This window comes from Haliaeetus leucocephalus, unplaced genomic scaffold (assembly GCF_000737465.1).
Source record: "Haliaeetus leucocephalus isolate CR32 unplaced genomic scaffold, Haliaeetus_leucocephalus-4.0 Scaffold184, whole genome shotgun sequence".
Lineage (NCBI taxonomy): Eukaryota > Metazoa > Chordata > Aves > Accipitriformes > Accipitridae > Haliaeetus > Haliaeetus leucocephalus.
In genome coordinates this window covers 13,739,501-13,760,047 of record NW_010972620.1, presented here as the reverse complement: position 1 = coordinate 13,760,047, position 20,547 = coordinate 13,739,501, and the positions used below count along the sequence as shown (strand labels likewise).

At 37.6% G+C, this 20,547-nt stretch overlaps 1 protein-coding gene across 4 annotated transcripts in view; it reads left to right on the top strand.

The window, feature by feature from the left end:
- Positions 1–20,547, top strand: part of TBC1D12 (TBC1 domain family, member 12) — a 47,868-nt gene that overhangs the window by 13,254 nt on the left and 14,067 nt on the right. For all 4 annotated transcript variants that reach the window (XM_010564941.1, XM_010564942.1, XM_010564940.1 and 1 more), the window contains exons 2-3: positions 4,680–4,803; positions 18,920–19,035. In XM_010564941.1, coding sequence (XP_010563243.1) covers positions 18,944–19,035 — 92 coding nt within the window. In that variant the 5' untranslated portion in view covers positions 4,680–4,803; positions 18,920–18,943. The remainder of the gene's footprint in view (positions 1–4,679; positions 4,804–18,919; positions 19,036–20,547) is intronic.

Here is a 20,547-nt window from a genome sequence, read left to right as displayed (position 1 = left end):
GTTAAGAATGCTGGACTCAAATGGGAGTTTTAGGGAAAAATGGGAAGTAAATAAAGTTAATTGATTCCAATAATGCAGTACTATATCTCAACAATATCAGAGCTCTGAATCCTCAGAGGTTATTCTTCTGGCAGGCTCCTTGGAGGCTCAAAGTTAAGATTGGAAACCCAAAGATGTGCATTTGGAGTGGGAAAGAAAGCAACTTCAGGTTTTGTTGGGATGCACAAAGCAGCAAAATACTCACAGCCTGTTGTTACTGACACACAGTGGAGTTGTAGAAAGGGAAGATCCAGATGTGTGATTTTTGTTGAAAGAACTGTAGCAAAATGACATCTAGCTTGAAACTAGATTTGAGTTTGACATTTTTGGTCAAACAGAAGACTATCACAAGGCTACTTGGCCTTATGGAGAGGTGAGTCAATTGTACATAGAGGCACAGTACTGGAGTTGTGTCTAGCCTGGTGCCTTTCCTGCCTGCTGATGTTTGTGGTTGTTGCTATTCAGAGCACTTCAGCTTTCTTTGAGTGGCTATTTTGCAAATATGGCAGCTCAGTTTCTAGTCTGGTGTTGGATGAAATTTAAAATTAAGCTTGAAGTAATTGTCTCTGATATTTTTCAGTAACTTCCTCTAAAACTTGGAAGTCTGTCATCCTCTTGGGCTAGCATATAGCTAGCTCAAAAAGTGGAAAAAAATTTTTGGTTTCAGATTTTAAGGGGGGGGGAGAGAAGCCCAAACCCCCAAATAAACAACAAAAAATCCCATTAAAATATCAAGTTCCACCTATCCTCTTCTGAGACTTAATTCTATCTGCATTTAGACTTCACCAATTTACCTTAAACAGCAACAAAAAAGTGATTTGAAAAGCAAAAGCAGAGTGGAAACAAGCAATTACGTTACTAGAACATCACATTAATGCCACCTGTGGAAATGGTTAACATCTTTGAATTACTGTACCATCAATATGGTGAAACTTGCACAGAGTGCTGTGGGCACAGGCAGGAATAGCTGAAGAAATGTTGTTAAATAAGGAAGAAAACTGCCACTTGTAGCTGTTGCAACAGCTGTTGTAGTTGTGTGATCAGAGCCCATAGGTTTTTGTATAGTGTAATCCGAACAATGTTAGGAATAGGTGTCTTAGTATGTGCCAGTAATGTCGTCTTATTCAGTGGCACTTCAGTTACTTTTCAAGCTCTTCAGTGCACCTACTGAAACATTTTTGAGTGTCGTTTGAGAGTGTTAATATGCATTCCAGTGTGGTTATATAAAACTAGCAGGGAAAAAAGCTTGTAACTGTTCCACTGGGCTTTTGTAAACTAGAGCTTAATTCGGTGAACTGATTTAATACTTGTATCTCACAGGTCCTTTCAACAGAAAGCATTATTCAGTTCTAAAGTGTAGGGTTCTTTTTAAGGAATTTTGAAGTTTTCAAATGGATTTTGAGATTCTGTACCAAAATGCTACTGACTTTTCAGTCCATCTCAATGGATGACTTTTCCTGGGATCAGTGAAACTCATGAATATTCTAAGCAGCAACAAATACATCAAATCTAGTACACTTCCTGCAATTCAGTGAATGCAACTTCTAAGCATTCACAGATGCTGTTCCTTAACAGGGCTTTTGTAAGGCTTTACTGTTGTTAACAACACATCAGATGTGATACTGTTAGCTGCCAAAACAATGTATTATAAGTGTCCTTCCATCTTCAGAAAAGCTTATTTGTAAACATCCCAGTAATTTCTAATGGATTAGAATTCCTGTGTGAGGTTTATTCTGACATGATATCAAGTTTGACCAGCTTTTTGCCTTTGCAAGAAACAGACTTCAATGAATATCTACTCAATAAAAGTGAAATTGTATATTTTCACTCGTGCATTCATAAAAAGTGAAACAAGCCTTTGCTTAATTCAGTACACCAAAGCATATTTAAAAAAAACCCCAAGATTCATTATGGCAGGGACTATGTTCTGGAAGGTTTGTTTTAATGTTAGATTTGTTTTAAAAAAAAAAAATAAAAATCTTGTAAGAGCCATGAGTGTGCCTAAATCTTTTGTACAGAAATATTAATTTAAACCTTCTGTGTGTTTACAAGCTTTGCCTTTTTAAATCTGCTAGCTTCCTGGTTAATCATAAACCAGCTTTGATACAGTGACAGATTGCCATCAATGTTAAAGGCGTACATCTTTCAGCTTCCACAAGTGCTAGAAGCAGTGGAGCTGAACTGCCAGGTAATCCTGGTGGTATTCTGTAGTATGTGCAGAGACTGGATGGTCATTGCTATCCATGAAGTCAGGATGCATGAGCTATTTCTTATTTTAAGAACAGTGCTCCAGAATGTGTCTTCCTGGGTACCTGCTCTTGGGAAAACAATCTCCTCCAATTAAGTTTCAGATACAGGTGTATCTGCAGTAGTTGAAGATTTAAGGGCAGGCTGTAGTGTAGTATTTAGTTGCCTGTTGTCTTTAGAATGCTTTGTCTTGTTTTCTTAATGATTCTTTGAACACTCCTCCTTCCCTCCTGAAGACAATGTAAACCACTGTGAAAGGTGTCCTATACTTGTGAAATGAGCCTTTGTTATTAATGCGAGCACGCTTTTTGCATTTTTTTTTTCTTTTATGGATGGACCTGTTCATTTCACTAGTGGTATGCAGTCCTGGGATTGACTGAGGACAGTGCCTTTTAAAGATGTTTGTACCATGGCTTGGCTTTTTCATCAGCTCTTCCTTCCCTGTCATGTGTCAGAAACAGCTAGTTCGGTGTTCTGGGTGCTTACTTTGCGTCCACAGGGATGGACTAAGATACTGCAAGTTTCCGTGATGGGGACAGAGTTGTGGGATGCATGGATCACAACCAATGCTACTAGAACACCTTGTATTAATGAAGCTAATTATTAATAGCAACAGCTCGATTCCATTAATGGCAGGTAACTATTCATGCAGTGCAAGCAATTATTCTCAAACATGTTTACTCAATTACTGGGTTGGAACAACAGCTGGGAGACCTCCACAGAAGTGGTAGGGTGTACTAGTTCACCAACAGCTTCTATGTGGGTGTTCAAAAAAAATCTCTCAAGGCCCTCCCTCTTTCATCAGGTGTGTGCGTAATCCCGTACTCCTTGCCTGCCTATAGCAGCTGCTGCTTTCTTGAATGCAGTCTTTTTCCTTTTATTTAACAAGCTGTTGTTGATGGTAGTGTGTGCTGGTGGCCTTGGACAGACGAGCAGAGTCTTGGTGTTCTGAGTTTCTCTGTTCTCCTGGATTCCACAAGACCGCTAGTCTTGAGCTTACCGGTTCTTGGGAGACTTCACGCTTTAGCAATATCTACTTCTACTCTCCAGCTTGCTGTTTTCCGGTGGTTAGATCTTCAGCTACACACAAGCATCTATAGAGTCCATTCACACAGACTTGCACAGAAAGGATTTTTGTGACAGGCATTTGCTTGTTTCCCAAATAACAAAAAAACATTCTGGAACTGAAAAGAGTTTGTATGTGAAAGCTATGCAATGTCTTACAAACACTAACAGTTCCTAATTGTAAAACTATGCTGCGTGGTCAGAGACCTTGACAACGCTAGAATTTAAGAGCGACTGTGTGCTTTTTGGACAGATGCAGTTGTTGAAGCATGCAACTTCTATCTGGGCAAAGCCAAGACACTGTTTTCTGTGCACAAATGTGAATGCATTCAATCTGAGAAGGAAATGTATTTTAAAATACAGCAAATGCTGTAAGTGAAGAATAAATCTGGGGATCTCTTTCCAGAGGAAGAGCGTGAAAGTACAAGGTTAGCTAGTTAACACTGCACAAAAACATCTTCCAATAAAAGTGCTCTATATTTTGTTTGCTCAGAGGTCAACTTGTAAGCATCCTGAGAAGTAACCTTACAGACTACTTAACTTTTAATCTCTTTGTGTTTTTCATAAGTTTCTGGAAAGTAACTTTCCAATATTTAGAATAAATGCACTTCTTTCATTTTCAAAGCACTCGTACATAGCATGCTCTGTGGGAATTTGTGATTGAAGTCCAACAGTACAGCTGAGTATCTGAACAAATGGTTGCTAGTATGATCTTGTGATGGTTGGCTTTCTAAGAAGTAATAGAGCAATGCAGTCATCTGCCTGTTTGCCAGTGCCTAAAGCAATTACACTCAAATTTTGTCTGCTAAACTGAAACTGTGTGCATGTTCCCTTGTTTTCTAGTCCACGTTGTGGAAGTGTGAAGGTTGCTGAAGATGTTAGTAGAAGTAATAGTTCACAATTTCTTTTTTAAATCGAAGTTACACAGTGATTTCCAGCTGTTTTCTTTTCAGTCTCCAAATAGTTCCATAAGATATGCTAAAACAAACCCCAAATGAAAGTCTGAGAGCTGTTGCATGCTGCTAAATTACAGTTAAGAAAGTGTCCAATATTACTAAAAGAGCTCTGATATTGCATAAAGTAGCATAAAATTCAGAGGTAAAACTAAGTGTTAAGTACAAATATTAGCATCAAAGCACCTGTAGTGAAAGCTGCTGCACTTCAAGTTCATTATTTTAAAGTATAAGAGAAAGCTAAGGTAGCTATGCATTTGCTGAGCAGTAAATTTCTACAGTGGTGAACTTGGTTTAAAGAACTGTAAGTGGGTACAAATATCATTTGTTTACATGCTTATAATAAATAAAGAGAAACCCCTCCTCTCTTTCCAGAAACTTTTTCACTAAAAGGACAAAGGAACTCAAACCTGCTGTCCAAAGTGCTCCTGGTTGGAAGTTGTTTGGAAAAGTGCCACCCAGGGAAAACCTTCCGAAAGATTCTAAAATTATTCAGCAGGTGAGTAAGCATCACACAACTATAGGTACAAAACTTGTAAAAATTAATGTATAGGTATTGCAGTTCTCTGCTGTTATCTCCACGTTGTTACTGTACAACCATAGAGTGCTCTGGGAAGACTCTGTCTAAAGAATAGTAGTTACTGAGAAGAAGTTTGAGTTTTATGATTATCTAGTACATTCTTCAGTACATCTCAGTGCTTATAAAGAGGTGATACATGTTTAAAAAGTGTTTAAGCTGTTTTGGTCAAAACATAAGAACTTGTAATAATTTCCTGTAAAACTCTGCCTTATTTAACATGATATGCTACAATTTTTTTAATGGTAAAGTGATTGTAAAATATTCTAGGCTTCCTTTATGAAGTTCAGTTCTGAGTTACTTTTGCCTGTGTTGTGCAACAAAACCATAGTCATACTTTGTGTATTCAGTTTTTCTTCAAACTAGATATTACTCTAGTAAAATTTATCCTCTTAAAGCATTCTTGGATATTCTAGTGTTATGAAAGTGTTGGTTTCTTTTTTTTTTTTTTTTTTTTTTTTTTTTTTTTTTTTTTTTAATCTAACTCATCTTTCTATAGTTGTCCTTGCCTGGAAGACTTACTATCTGGGTAACTTGTGAGAAATTGCTTAGAATTCTGAAACGTGTAATCTTGTTTCATTTAAACTTTTAATCTCACTCAATGTATTTTTGTTTCAAAATAGTACTGTAAGTTGAACTTGTTTTGGAGTTACTGGGGTACTACAGAAAGGTAATTCTGATTTTCTTCCCCTGATACAAAGTTGCACTTCCATACATTCATTCCTGCGGAGTCTGTCTTTAATTTGCTAAAATAATAAAATGGCATAGTTTTTAAAGATGAGCAATTGGTAATGTATTGTAACAGTTAATGTTAACATGTGATCCTGAAGTTGAAAGATTTGTTGACATAAGAAAGTGAATGTCCCTTGTGTTGGTGAAAACAGTAACTTGAATCTCTTGAGAGCTGCTTTCTCTGTCTCCTTTCTTAAATTCCATATAAGCTGATGTGTTTGGCAGGTGCAAATGGCTGTGAATGAAGCAGTGTTCAGCCATCTTCTAGAAAGAGCTTCATGGCGAAGAGGGCCTTTTGGGAGCAACTAAAGTGAAAAACAAGAGGTTCTTTTTGAAGGACTTCAATGTAATGGGACTTGTCATACAGTAAAATGTTGTAGGAAAATGATGAGATTATAGAAAGTGCAATCTTGGAGGTTGGACGAGATGACCTTTAAAGGTCCCTTCCAGCCCAAACCATTCTATGATTCTGTGATTTACTCTGAAGTAAACTGAGTGCTTTTTTCAACATTTTCAAATACAATTTTCCTTATTTAAGTGGTTTCCCTTTTTGGGTGGGAGAAGGCAAGTGTTCTTAGTTTACTTGCAGATGAATGCTGTTGGCCTTGTGCTATGAAAATACTGTGGTAAAAATCCAGATGTCTCTTCCATTCTGAGAAATGGAGAGTGTGCACAATGCTACCAGTCATCTGCTTCCCGTTTTCTAGTAATGAAGATGTTTGTTCTGGAGACCAAGTAATCATCTGCAAAAATAGTCTTATTTTCTTACTGTGTTGTCCCTCAGTGACTGTTTTTCTTTTAAACTGTAGTGTTCCCATTTTTTTTAACTTCTCCAAAGTGGCAGAAAAGCAAATAATTAAAGCAATGCATTGTCTTTAAATGTGACTGAGTTGGTCCTAGCCACTAATCATGTGGTTTGTGTTATAATGGTTACCAGATTAGGGTCACTGTTGGATTTATATAATCTTGAGTAATGTGTCAGTAATAGCTAATGTTTTTAGCTTTTAATTTGGCTAAAGCAAGCATGGTCTTTAGATAACTGTCTATCTTAACTCATGATGCTTTATCAAAGGGGTATCCAGATTGACAGTATACTCTGCACAGAGTTAGATCGGCAATACCTCAGAAAATTTGATTCTTAAATTGAGAGGTGACCCTAATGTCTCCATATTTAACATGTATCAAATGTCTTGCATGCGTGTTTAAAATTTACAATATAGCTCCTTGTGCATATGCCTTTTAAGAAAAGGCAATGGTTTCTTTTCTGAAAAACATTCAAATTTGCTAAGCTGGTGATGGGTTAGAATGAATATAGGCACACTTGGTTATTGAAGTTATTGACAATGAGTGGAAAACAGTATCTTCACTTTTGAATGGCTGACTGAAGTCCCTAGACTAAATTCCTCACTGTGCAGGAGATTTGAGTGAAAAGAATATAGGTAAGAATGCAGTTATGAGGCCTTTAAGAAGTTGATAGAAATATGATGAAAACTTAGTATGTTCTGTTCACAAGTAGTTCTGTGAACCTGGCAGAATACTTCATGTCCTACAAGGAGTGTCTCTACAAACCTCCACTTTGACTTTCTTCTAAGTTGAAGTCAAGGGATCAAGTGTGATATGAAACACAAAACCTGCATTTTTCCCCAATTTTTTTAGCCATATGTGGTCAGAACAATGGCTACTCTCTGTTTACCAGCTTTTGTAAAATGAGCTTCTAGATGTAAGACTATGCAGGTAGAACAGGCTTAAGCTGTAGGCAAGCTGCCTGTGAGGGAGTTTAACGGTAGTGTATTATTAGCAAAAGGTCTCACCGTTCCTGAACAGCTATGGCATTCTCTATGTTGAACACAAAGTCCTCTGACTTTACTGATGCCAGTGGCCAGCTGTGGGAGGGTGCAAATAAACCCTTGGTTAAGGAAACTCAGTAATGAGTCAGCATCCTTCAGATGAAAAATGAGATCTTAAGAAGCCCTTTTGCAGGAAAAATTAACTCATGGGAGGAAAAACTTTGTAAGTAATAGAAGGAGGAAGCCTCTTGGGTAAGGGTAATACTTATATCAAAGCTTTATGGCAATGGTGCCAAGCTTATAGGACTTTCCTATCAGTAAAACAAGCAAAAAAATTGCATCATGGTAAATTTATAGTCAAAAGGGTGGTGGAGCTCACGTGCCCTGTTTCCCTCCTGGCTGATGGAAGCCTCCTTTGTTATCTTTGTTTTGGTAAGGATGGCGTACTAAATTGATAATTACGTTTAAATGAATGCTTGTGGCTCCCAGTCACTGTCTATCAACTAGACATTGCTGTATATGCCTCTGCAGAGAAGTCAGGTAGTGATTCTAATATCTTGAATAACTTCCAAGAAAGTCTGGAAACTTAATTTGGGATACTGTTTCAGACATTTTTCAGACAACGACACTAGCCAGCTCTGGCTTTAGAGACTGTCTAATGAATATTACTGTAAATTACTTATTTGCAAGTTTCTTAGCATGTGTAGAAGATGATAGATATCTTTGTTGAAAAGCAGCCTGCAGGGTTTGGCTGGCTGGGGAGACAGCAGAGTCCCCTGCAGCTGTGCTGCCATCAGCATGCTTTGGGCGAGATGCTCTGGCTCAAACTGGGTCAGAGGTTGAAAGTTCTTGGCAGCTGCATCTCCCTGCTCACAGCTGCTGGCATGCTCGGCTCTCCTTGGATTTAGAGCTGCCCAAGCAGGATGTGATTGAGGCCAACTCTTTTGCTGGACATCTCCCTTCTCTGGGCTTCCTTCCTTCACTGTTTTTTAAAAAGGGAAAATAGCAACTCCTTAGGACTGCAAATGTCAAATGCGTTTGACGGTTTTAGGAAGTGTGCCTTTTTTCATGGACTGCAGCTAATAAAACTGGCTATTATAAGAATTATGTGGTCATTAATGATCAGTGTGGTAAATTCTTTTCGGTCTGTACAGAAATCTGCTTTAGGTTAGACTGCTGAAATATTTTAATACAGAAGCATTTAAAGCAGAAACCAACTTCTGGGCTGATGTGTAACATTTTGGTGTGTATTGACTGAAGTCCAAGTTCTGTTTAAAAATGCAAGCTCAATTTTACTTTTCATGCTTATGGTTAAAGAAAAGAGCTTTTAATCTATGGTCAAAGTGATTCTGAATGTCAAGCCATTAAGTTTAGCTCTTGTTTTATATTAAAGCAATCTTGAATACTTTTATTAATTTGTTTAAAGAAGTATGGTGATTTTTTCCTAATATGCCCCAATTAAAGTAAAAATATGGAAATACACATTGCAAGATAAAAAAAAGTAAAACATACACCAAATTCACTTTATCAGCAGTTTTAACAAAGTAGTCAGTGGCAGGCTTAAATGGGGGTGGGGGTGGGGGAGGCTTCTTTTCTATTTAAATCTGACACACCATGAAAAGCTTGCAGTGATTTAGAAATGATCACTTACTCGGAAGAGAAGCCATCTTTTCCAAAAGCTGTCACCTTGCCTACAAAATGAAAGGTATTAATGTTAGTCTGTTAAATACTAATGCTGATTTTGATGACTGGGTCACTGTCCTACAACTAACCTCTGAAAATATTTTTGGGTGGCTTTGAAATCTTTAAAAAAAAAAAAGTACTTGATGGTTAAAAAACTCAGTGTCTTCACTTGCATATTTTTCCAGTGTTGTTATATCCAGTCTGAAATCTAACGGGGAAGTTGCATTCACTGAATCGGCAGAACTCCCATGGTCTCCCAGGGATGAGAGTTGTCGGAGGTTTCTATTCAGAGGAACAGATGCATTTTGAATCGGTTTTCATATGACTCAGACCTCCTAACTTGCAATATTAACTCTTCCCTCCAACCTTTGTTGTTTTAGTTTAATAGTGCATGAAGCTCTTAATGCTTAAAGTGTATATGGCATGTTTGTCAACAAATCTAAGAACTTAATATCTGAAAGAAGTAGGTAAATACAGTGCTAGATGCTTTTGTTCACAGGAGTGTTCTTAAGCAGATTGTTACCTAGATAGGGGTCACATTGGCTGGTCTTGCAGTACTACTGGAGAGAAGAGAAAGGTGATTCTTCTACCTCTTTAACACATGTAGGGTAGAAATAGATTGGTAGCAAACTGCCCTGAAACAAGGACAGACAATAAATGGGGGTATTGGTTCTTACAAGGAACATGTAACACTTGAATAACAATTTGTCTACCTAGCAGCAGTGAGAAGGCTGTGGTGGTTTTCTTGGCAGACACTGTAGCAGTCAGATTCTCAAGAAATGTCCCTCATCTTTCCAGAGTCACACATGTAGTCAGTAAAATGCTATGTTAGAGGTGAAACAAAGGCATTCCCCAAGGTTTTAGACTTTTGCAATGATTATCTTGTTAGTAAAATGATAATGAAACTGGTAGGACCTCAGTGAGACAAATGCTTCCTTTTGTTTGCATAAAATAGAGTTCAGCTCCTAGTACCAGGACTTACCCAGCTGCTTTGACAAGGAAAACTTGTCAAGGAGAATTTCTCATGATGTCAGTGCTATGTTGGTGGCACAAATGCATCTTCAGGGGAGTACTCTACAGTGAGCATGCGATTGATGTTTTGGAAATACTGCAGAAGTGTTGACTCTGCTGATGAAAATCCTTCTGATTGCTGTTTGTTTTTTTTTTTAAAAAAAAAGTCTTTGAGGTCAACTATGAAGAGTATTGAAGCAAACTTTCTTTTCCTGAAGCTTGAAAAAGAAAGCATAAGCATTGTACATATTTTCATTTCTGTCCTTGGAAGTTGCTGGGTTTTGGGGAAACAAAGAATATAGAAACAATCTTGAGGTAATAAAAATGATAGAACTTCTTTTAAGTTTGATTTGGTGGGACACTAGGGTGGGTTGTTTTTTAGTCTTCTGGATCCTCTTTTTGATGGATTGCCTCCTGTTCTGTTGGGGCTTTGAATTTCTTTAGCAAAGGACGACACAGATAAGAAAAACCAATTATTTTTAAGAAGTGAGCGTTTGCAGGTTAAGCAGACTTATGCTCGTGAGCTTGAGGTGCTGCGATAACAAAATCATCATCTAGGCAGACTATCAAATTCCAAAAGGATAGGATTTAGCAAAAAGATGCAGGTGGTAAAGATGCTGTCTTTCATGGACTTTTTTAAAGTGTGGGGTTTGGGGTTTTTGTTTGTTTGGTTGGCTTTGTGGGTTCTTTGTTTTTGTTTTTTTGGGGGTGTGGGGTGTTTTTTGTGGGTTTTTTTGGGGGGGTGTTGTTTTTTTTTTTTACATAAGCCTTATCCTTCTGAGGCTGGCATGGTACTTCAGTACTGAAAAGGAGAAAATAGTATGGCAAGGGAGAAGGAAGCCTTTAAAATGCTTTTTGTTAGTCTGGGGTATGCATGGTACAAGAACATTGCAGATATGTTCAGAAGTAATGTTGAAGGCATGATAAAAACCTTATTTTTCCTTCTTTCAGGTGGTGTAATCCAATGCTTAAAAGCAATGGCTGTGTCTTCCTGCTTCCCTCCCCGCCCTCCACCCTTAAGCTTGGCTTTTCCATTAGAAAACCAGCTCTGACTTTTGAATGGAAACCTCCAGAGCTGTGGTTGTACAGGGTCTCCTGTAGTTGGGCATGCTTTTGCCTGATTGCCTTGCTACAATGTGGTATGAGGGGTTTCAGACTGCTGCTTAGAATTGTACTCTTCATTTAAGTGATTGTTGCTCAAAACCTTAGAAATGTATCTTTGTTCTCATCAGCTCACCAGTGAGGTTGAGGTGTAGTCCACTTTTGAGCTTTCAATTTAGAAATACTAATTATAATACTAATTAAGGTGGGGGACTTAAAGGCCCACTCTAAATCACTGTGCTATTTAATGACATTTTCTACCCTCTCATTTTAAATAGGAAAAACCCAAACACTGAATGTGAAAGTTCTGTTTGAAAGCTACCCTAATATTTTGCTTCCTGCCAAATGCTTATCCAAGTCCAGTTATGTTTCTTTTCCCTTTCTCTGCAGTGCAAGTGCTATTCTTGAGTATTCAGTTTAAGCTTTAAAGCTAACGAGCTTACAGGTAAAGATCTAGTTGGGTGTGAGATGCAATCTAAGATGTGCTGAATGAAAGCAAGGTCTTCAAGAATCATTTTCAGAGCAGTTTGTTTTCTTGGGTCAGCCTATAGACAATGTTCTTTCCTTTTTAACAATGTATCTTCCAAGACTAGTGTTTAAGTAAGTGTAACTTTTATGCTGATGTGGACTACAGAGAGACAGCATATCAAGGAACACCTTTTGTCATGCACCTGAGAAATGCGATGGAAAAAGATCTCCCTTTGGGCAAAGCTGCTGATTGTAGAAAATATACAACTTCAATTAAAACAAAAAATTAATCCAATAGATGTCTATACACATCATGCACAAGTGGGAAGTCTTTGTATGTATGTTTGTATATTTTGAGGGCTGGAGAAAACGGAGGAACAGACACATTTATGTTTTTTCAAACAGAGTATAAATACTCTACATGTGAATTTAAATTTTTGCTTGTATTTTGCTATATTTTAATGGTCTTTTCCTTCATTTATTCACTAAGGCTTTGCTTCTGTTTTTCTCATTAGGATGACAGTTCTGGCAGTCTTGCGTCAATATCTGCTCTCAGTCTATTAAACACGGGGGTATGGAATTTAATATATTTTTTTTAGTTGTATTCAATGCCATGCATGGGACTACGTAGCACTCATTGAAATAGAGCAAGCATCACATTTTCACGGTAGCATGAATATTTTATGGCACTAACCATCAACTCATTAGATATCATCAGTAAATAAACAAATAAACTTCACACATGAATCTCACTAACAACTTAGTGATAGAGTGTTATTGTTTATTGTTTATATTGCATGTTCTTGAATTGTGGGAGATAGGTAATGCTAGAGCTTGACAATAATTTACTTTCTGTGTTTGCTGTGCCTCCTTGCTCAATGGTAAAAGTTGTTAAAAGGCTTAATTTGTAATATTTTTGAACACCTTGTATTAGCTTTGAAAATTGATATCCTAGAATTTTTTTTCCCTGTCTCGCATGCTATTAACAGTGGCACTTCAGAACTCCAGATGCTTTTAATCACAATTTCCAATATGAAATTGGAAACCTAGAAAAGTGTAGCTATTGAAACTTCTGTTATATGTTGTGTCTTCTATTTGCTGTGACTGGTATCCTTCTGAAATTGGTCCAATGCACATGCCAGTTACTTTGAAAACTTTTTATGTAATCCCACACTCTATGTTAAACAGGAATAGTACAAGTTGGCTTTTTAGTTCTGTGGATCTGTTACTCTGGCTATGTGAAATAGAGCAGTAATGTAACTGCTAGTTGATACCTGATGCCTATGGTTCATGTTAGGTAGTCCAGCCACTCTTAGCTCTTCTTTACTGGGCCCAAAGCCCATGGCTTCATGCTCTTTTGTAAACAACAGAAGATGAAACTTGTTGCAACTTGTTAAATAGCCAGTTGAGGAAAAAATAAGGTGAATGAACAATTGAAGATGGGTGGCATTAATTTGGAAGGTTGACCTGGAAACTCTTCAGTGTCTGTTTGGTTGTTCTCTTGTACTATGTGAAGATTAGTATTTTTCCCTCCTTTGATATAGGTTCTTTCTATATCACCTGCGAGTTAGGAAAGAATGTACTGTTCTGTCTGTCCTGATAGCATCTGGCATTCTTAGTCTGGAAAAATGTCTAGTTTATGACTCACAGAATTTTTTAGTGACATCTACTCTTGCTATAAGCACTTTGTTTATAATCACCTTGTAACCAGTGCTAGCTCAGCAATTTTAACATTTAACCTGGGACACACACACACACACATGATGACATAGGAGGGAATCCTTATGCATTAGCAGAAATTCTTCTTACATAAATTTTCTACTAGTTTTATCAAGGTGATGTAGATGGGTGCCCTCCTAAGCAATTCTATTAATGCTTCCATTCTTGGATGATCAACCCTGCTTGAATGAAGGGAAATAATATTTCTGATGATATTTCTAGTTAGCTGTACCACATTATGAAAATAATCATAGACATGTTTTTAGAGGCCATTCTGCGCCACAGAGTCACGTGTGTGTAGAGGGGAGAGAGGTTTAAAAACACCTGCAGAATATATGGCAATCCCCATTGTTTCCTCAGGAGAAGTCATGATTGATTGAATAAAACCTGTTTCAGTTGCAGGCTTAGAATTTTGGGGGAGTAAAGCATGTTAAAAGAAACTGTCATACATAGGGTGCATGCTTTATTTAATTGGAGTATTGGTATGCCTTGACATTTACTTTAGAGGTAATCCTTAAGGTAGTGGAAGTTAATTCAGTGTTGCCTATCAGGTCACTTTCTCCTCCAGCATCCCTAAAACATAATTGGATCTGTGGTACTTAATCTATACAATTGGTACTTTCAGGACTGTGAGGACTTTCACAATCCTTGTAATCCAAGGCTTTTATCACTCATTTCCAGGAGTTCAGCTTTTGTTGTTGGATCCTAGATAGATCAGAATTTATCCCACCAAGATGCATGTTGAATTTTATGGTCAATGTTTATTCCTTTAAAGCTCTATAGTTTTGGCACTATAGATGCAAGTTTGTCTTCTAAAATTGAATCATTACATGCAGACTTAGTGAAATGCTTTATCCCCACAAGCATATCCTACTCAAGGTCAACTAATGCTTTTGGAATGCAGCTGGTTTTCCTTTCTGTAAGCTAGTTTGCTTAGATGCTGGAAGAAGCAGTTATGGGCAATTATGCCTATGTTACACAGTGCAGGCCGGTAGTGTTTAGAGATAATCTAAAATAGCTCTGAATAGTCTAGCTGTTCTATATGGTCCTTCTAAAGAAGGATGAAAGAAACTTCAGTTTTGTATGTTTTTCCATATAGATATCAAAAAGGTACAGGTAATAAAGACCTCTGCAGGTTTATTATTTTTCTTATGTTGAAAAGACCAGGGGATTTTTTTTGGTTTGTGGGTTTTTTTGATTGGTTTTTTTAAAAGAAGATACAATGTGGGATATCTTTACCTTCTTGAGCACAAAGGCACTTTATAAGCAAAAGACCTTTTTCCCAGCCCCATTTACCTGTTATCTATCCAAAGGTTAATAAGCTTATCTGTATTTCTGTAGAAAAAAAAATACCAGAAATACAAGTCCCTCCACATACGGAAGTGCTCTTCTAAATATATTGTCACAGTGTTTTTCAGGAAAAACATGCCTTCAGCCTGTTAACAGGTTAATTATTGGCAGTAGATGAGAGGATGCAGTTCCAGCCTTAAGGAGATAACTTTTCTTACTTTCTATTAAAGCTGAGATTTGTTTTCCTTTATTTTGGGATTGTGAAATGTTCTGTAACTTTCAATAAATACCAGATATGTTGCAATAAAGAATTTTTTTAACAACATTCCCTAAGCTAGTGAAACCATGCATGTGACACATCCAAAATTTATTTTTTTTTTACATAAACACGTCTTACATAGTCTTCAATCTTAGCTGTCAGCTGTTCTATCCTCTGGCATATGCTCTGCGTGTTAAGTATTTGACAAGAAATTTGACTTTAAATTGTATTTTTACCTTGTTATGGAGGAGTATTAGCTCACATCTTTTGAAGTGAAATTCTATGTCACCTCAAGCTGCTTATGCCATGCCAAGAATTTCAGATTCTGCATCAAATGCATGGATAAGGCTATTGGATTTTTTTTACATCTAGTCATACAAAATATTCCAGAAGAAAGTGGATATTTTAGTTGCACAAGCTAGTGAGTTCCATGCATGTCTGGTGCTTCTGGGATCTAATCTTCAAGTAAGTTTCCTAGAGCACAGGCTTCTTGAGGAAGAAGTATCTTCCATTGGGAAGTTCTGATACTTTGGAACATATTTCATCTTGGGGAATGTGCATTCATGACAGTTTGAGCCTGAAGCTGTTTTGGTCTCTGCTTTGACTCTTTCTAGTCACGCTTACAGTTTTCCTTCCATGTGTTCTTTTCTTGCAAAAACAAACTGTTCATAAAGTGTACTTGCTTCCAGAAACACAGCTGGGTGATGAGTTCTGTCTTTTGTGGGAATCCCTGTTGAAGATTTTTTTTTCTTTCTCTGTTGCTTTGGAAATAGTATATCAGTTCTTAGCATGTATGATAGCCAGAAGCACTAGCACCATTCAGATATGTTGCTTGTAATAAAAAGGTGAGAGTGGCTTCATTTCTAATGTCCCATCTTGCAGTGGTTTTTTTATTTTTATGTAACTTGCATACAAAATAGGTATGTAGGAATGTTGAAAAGGTTGTTACTGTTTGAGCTTCCTCATCTCTGACCACTAAATGAACTTGATTTTGTGGCTTCTCTTACAAAGTACTGGAAAATGTTGAAAGTAAATCAGAACTTCTACCAAGAGTGTGAGGGGTGGCGTTGCTACTGTACTGCAGCCTGGATGCTGACCTCCAGGTGCTATCACAGGATACATTCCTGATTAAGAATGTGCTGGGGTATCCTGAGGTATAAAGTATGGCAGGAGTGCCTATAATGTCTCTGGTTTTATGTGGAATGAAGTAATTTTAGGCTTAAGAATACATATATTCATTTATACAGTGAATATTGGTTTTCTGATATTTCTGGTGCTTGTGTGAATTGCAACAGAACTCTACCAATCCTATATGTTCAGTTGTTCAAGATGCTTGTTTGATTGTGCCGAATGATGTTGGATGCATATTATTTCCAATCAAAAGTTGTCTTGGGAATTGCCCTTCAAGAGAAATATGTTCTAGGAAATTTGTATAACTACTGTTCTTGGCCAGAGACTTAGAAATATTTAGAACTAAGTTGTATTTAAGAACAGTTGGCCAGTAACTTTTAAGTCATTGTGTTTACAAAGAATTAGGTTTTTAGTGTGAATGTATGTATAAGTGATAGCAAACAGTTGCCTGCTCTTTTTTTTTTCTCCTTTTTTTAACAAGGTGCACGTTTGGGCTCTTTTTTTGAAGACAGAAAAGCAACAGAGCTTCTTCTCTAGTTGAAAGAGTAGGCTGATTGCTACAGATCTGTGCCTGTCTTTCCAGGGTGCTAACATGGAGTTATTTGGTGTGCTGCCATGGGGCAGAGTATGGTACAGCGGTGAAAGGGTGGATAGTTGGAAGGATAGCTGAAGACTTTGGGCAGGGGGGCAGGGAGCTGAAACCACTTCAAAAGATACTGAGAATGTTTCAAAACCATTCTTTGGCTTGTTTTGTGGAGGTGCAATCACCTTTTCTCATCAGTTAAACTATTGTTCCAACTCCCACAGGCTAGAAAAAGAAAAGGGCAGGAAGTCCAGGTAAATCCTCAGGATCTGAAAGGTATAGTGGCATATAATGCATATGGCCTTACCACTGTGAACACACCCAACCTCTGATCTCTGAAGCTAACAGGTTGGGCCTGGTTAGTACTTGGATGGGAAACCTCTTGGGAATACTGGGTGCTGTAGCCTCTGACTAGCAAGAGTGGAGTCTCTGTCCTTGATGGTATTAAAAATCTGGCTGAACAAGGCACTGTGCAACCTGCTGTATTTGATCTTGGTTTGCCCAGGGAGGCTGGACTAGATGATCTCCAGAGGTCCCTTCCAACCTCAGTGATTCTGTGGTAACTTCCTCTTGAGATGAGATTAACATGAGGTTATACTTTTCAGATCATTTAATGTATTATGCCCCATGTGGAAGAACAGAACTTTTGTTAGACTTAAATAAGATGGGTAGGGTAATGACGCTGTTGAGCAGAAAGCTTTAAGCCACCTTCGTGTTGGGCAAACACTGTGCCTTCTCCAGAAATCTGAGGCCGCATTGTTGCATTTGTAAGAGGTCTTTTCCCATTTAACCTTATGGACTTCAGCTGTGTACTGAACTTTTAAGCTATGTAGTAGCTTTAAAGTTGTCAGGTCTGTTTCTATAATGCTGTCAATGAACACTGAATGTATAAAGCCCTCTGTTTCTCCTTGGGAGAACTAATGTGTACAGGGAGCTGTGTATTAGGTGTGAGGTTCATTTGGAAGCCATTTCTACAGACAACTTATGTTTGATTGGGAAGATACATGACCTAAGCAGTAACTGATCAAGTTTTTAATTTTGGTGGCTTAAATGTAAGATATTTTGGTTAATCTGAGACTGAATTTACTTACACAATTATTAAAGCAACAGATGTGCAAGAATAAACTGTGTTTAGATTAAAAAAAAGCTTGTACAAGTTAGTGCTTACTTGGCTGTGCTTAAGACTAGAGCTGTGTGATCTGTGAAAGTACATTACTAAAGTACATTGAATTTGTTCTCTTAATGTGATTTTTTCAGTTCATAGTATTCTATGTTTGAATTTCAGCATGTGGAAGACTTGCAGAGAAACTAGTATTTAGCCTTCATGCCTAAGGAGAGTGTGAACCCACAAGCTAACTTGGTTTGGGATTAAGTTGAAAGTCTTCTCACAGATAACCTTTTAAGATTTGCTGGATCGTAAGAATGGTTTTCCCAGTAACTTGGCAGTATATTTTTATTTACAGAGGCTAAAAAAGAGGGAATGTGAGGTTTGAGGTTTTCATCTGGCTATGTCTAACCTTTTTCCTAAAGACTGTCTCTTATTTCTGTTTTGTGGAGTTGCTCTTGTAGAAAAAGGAGTGGGATTCTTTCTTCCTCAATCTTCTGTGTATTAAAGGCTGCTTTTCTGTATTTCTTTCTAAGTATCAAGTTTTAGTAGTTAAGTTTTAAACTCTGAGAAGGAAATGATGTGAAACAGACTTGCAATGATAAATACTGTTATATTGCCACTGAGTATAGTGTAGGTAGTTCTGGATAACATGGGTTTGGTGGTCTTGCTAAAGGCTTCAGAAACATGAGGAGTACCGGATCTTAAGGGTGGCTAGAATCAAAGGGGAGGAAATGGGAAGAGACACACATTCCTGGTTGGTGGTTTCTGGTGGTGGTTGGGGTGGTTTTGTTTTGGGGTTGGTTTTTTTTTTTGTCAACTTGACATATTACTTAAATATACTTGTGCACTAATTAGTTTGGGAAGATTATGCAGATTTCCTAATGAACCGATCCTTGGACACTCACTAGTAATATTGAACTAGAATAGATCAAAGATTAAGTTGATACAAGAAAGTGCTTTCTCATTCATCTTTACTTAACAGTCCTGGAAAGCCACACTGTCTTGTTATAAACAATTTCAGCTTGTAATGTTAGCTCCTTGCTGTCTTAAATTATGTAATATATATTTTAACATTATTAAATAGTGTTAAACAAGTAATATTATGCTCGCTACTTAGAAGTGAGGCTGAAAGTTGAAATTTAATTTTTATCAATGATGTTGTTTAGGAATATGAAGCACGGACAGGAAGAATGTATAAACCTCCGCCCCCATCAGCAAGACGTAAAAATATTGAATTTGAACCCCTTTCAACTACTGCTTTGATTCTGGAGGATCGACCAGCGTAAGTATGGTTCTGCTGTGGAACTGATGATGACTGAATTTATTAGATCTGCTTCTGATGAGCTAACTTCACAAGTCTTACAGGAAAGTATCATTGGATTATTCCATCCCAGATGATAGCCTAACAAATACCTCCAGAAGAACCTTTAAGTATATTATAGTCTATATGAGGAATTTCTCGCTGTAATGGGGCCACCGGTCTGTTATCTACTGTATATCACAGCTGCCTGTGACAGTGTTGTGGGCATCCTTAATCAGGAAAATTCCTGAAGACTTTTATGGATTTCTTCACTGCCATCTCAGTGCGCACTCCCTTCTCCTTCCTCCATTCTGGAAACTTAATTTCCTAGACCAGTTGGGAAGACTTAACAGTGGCAGTTGTCACTTCAGCAAACCTGGACTTGGCTTACCAGAAGAGTTTTTTAAAAAAGAAAAAGTATTAGGTAGGTAACAGCAGGAGTGGGAGGAATTGCCTTTGAAACACAAGAAATACCTTCCTGTCACAAATGCTGAATGCTCATTTTGTATCTGGCAACTACAGTTAAATGCTTTGTTGGTACCAAGATGATAGTGTTCACTGAAACTGTTCCTTGCCCCTCTTCCAGTTATGTTTTCATGGCTCCTTAAAACTACAGCTGAAGGCAAGGAAACAGCAGATGAAGATGCAACAAAAACTACATTAAGTACAAATAAGAATAGTAATTAAAAAAGTGTAATAAATTGGTCAGTATTTTCAGCTATACACTCTTCAGCAATTTGAAGGAAAGAGGAGGACCTGCTGACTAGGAACACATGCTGGAGGAAAGCAAATGGAGCAAAGCTTTCAAATTGCACCTTGAGAAAGCTTGTGATGACACTGTTAAATGTTTGCTCTAATCAATTCCAGTTAGGATCCCTTCAATATTTTCTCTAGTGGTATATAAGCTCATTCAGTGCTAAGAAATATTCTGAATGAATGTATGGATTGGTATTATTTTTTTTGTAAGTGCATTATTTCTTTTACTGTATGGTAGAGAGTAAGATATGCAGTAACTGGTTTGCTGATGCCTTTCTGTACTTTCAGAATATCACAATTCACAAACTACCATAAGTATGTTTTTACAAATGACACTTCCACTTGTTTCAAATTGGAGTGCCATCCCAAGTGTGTAATGGGTTGCCACAGTGTCATCCTTGAACATATATTCTGCTCTTGCTTTCACTGGAAATGTAGTAAAGTCATCTTTTCTGCTTGCATAAGAGGAGATGGAAAACTTTTTTTTTCCTTTTCTTCCCCCCCCCCCCCCACTTCCTGTATTAAAAAGACAAAACTGTCTTCCTTTTTTTTTTGAACCAAAGTAGACTAGAGATTGGGTAAGAGACTGAGACCAAACATTGTGTCGTGACTTGTTTTGGAATGAGTCTGCTTGGTCAAAAGGAAGTGTGTTTGGCAATTAGGAGATCACTGTGCAGCCAAAACCACATCTTAAGCTGGTGAACTTGTAGCACTGCAGCAAGCTTCCTTAGCTTTACC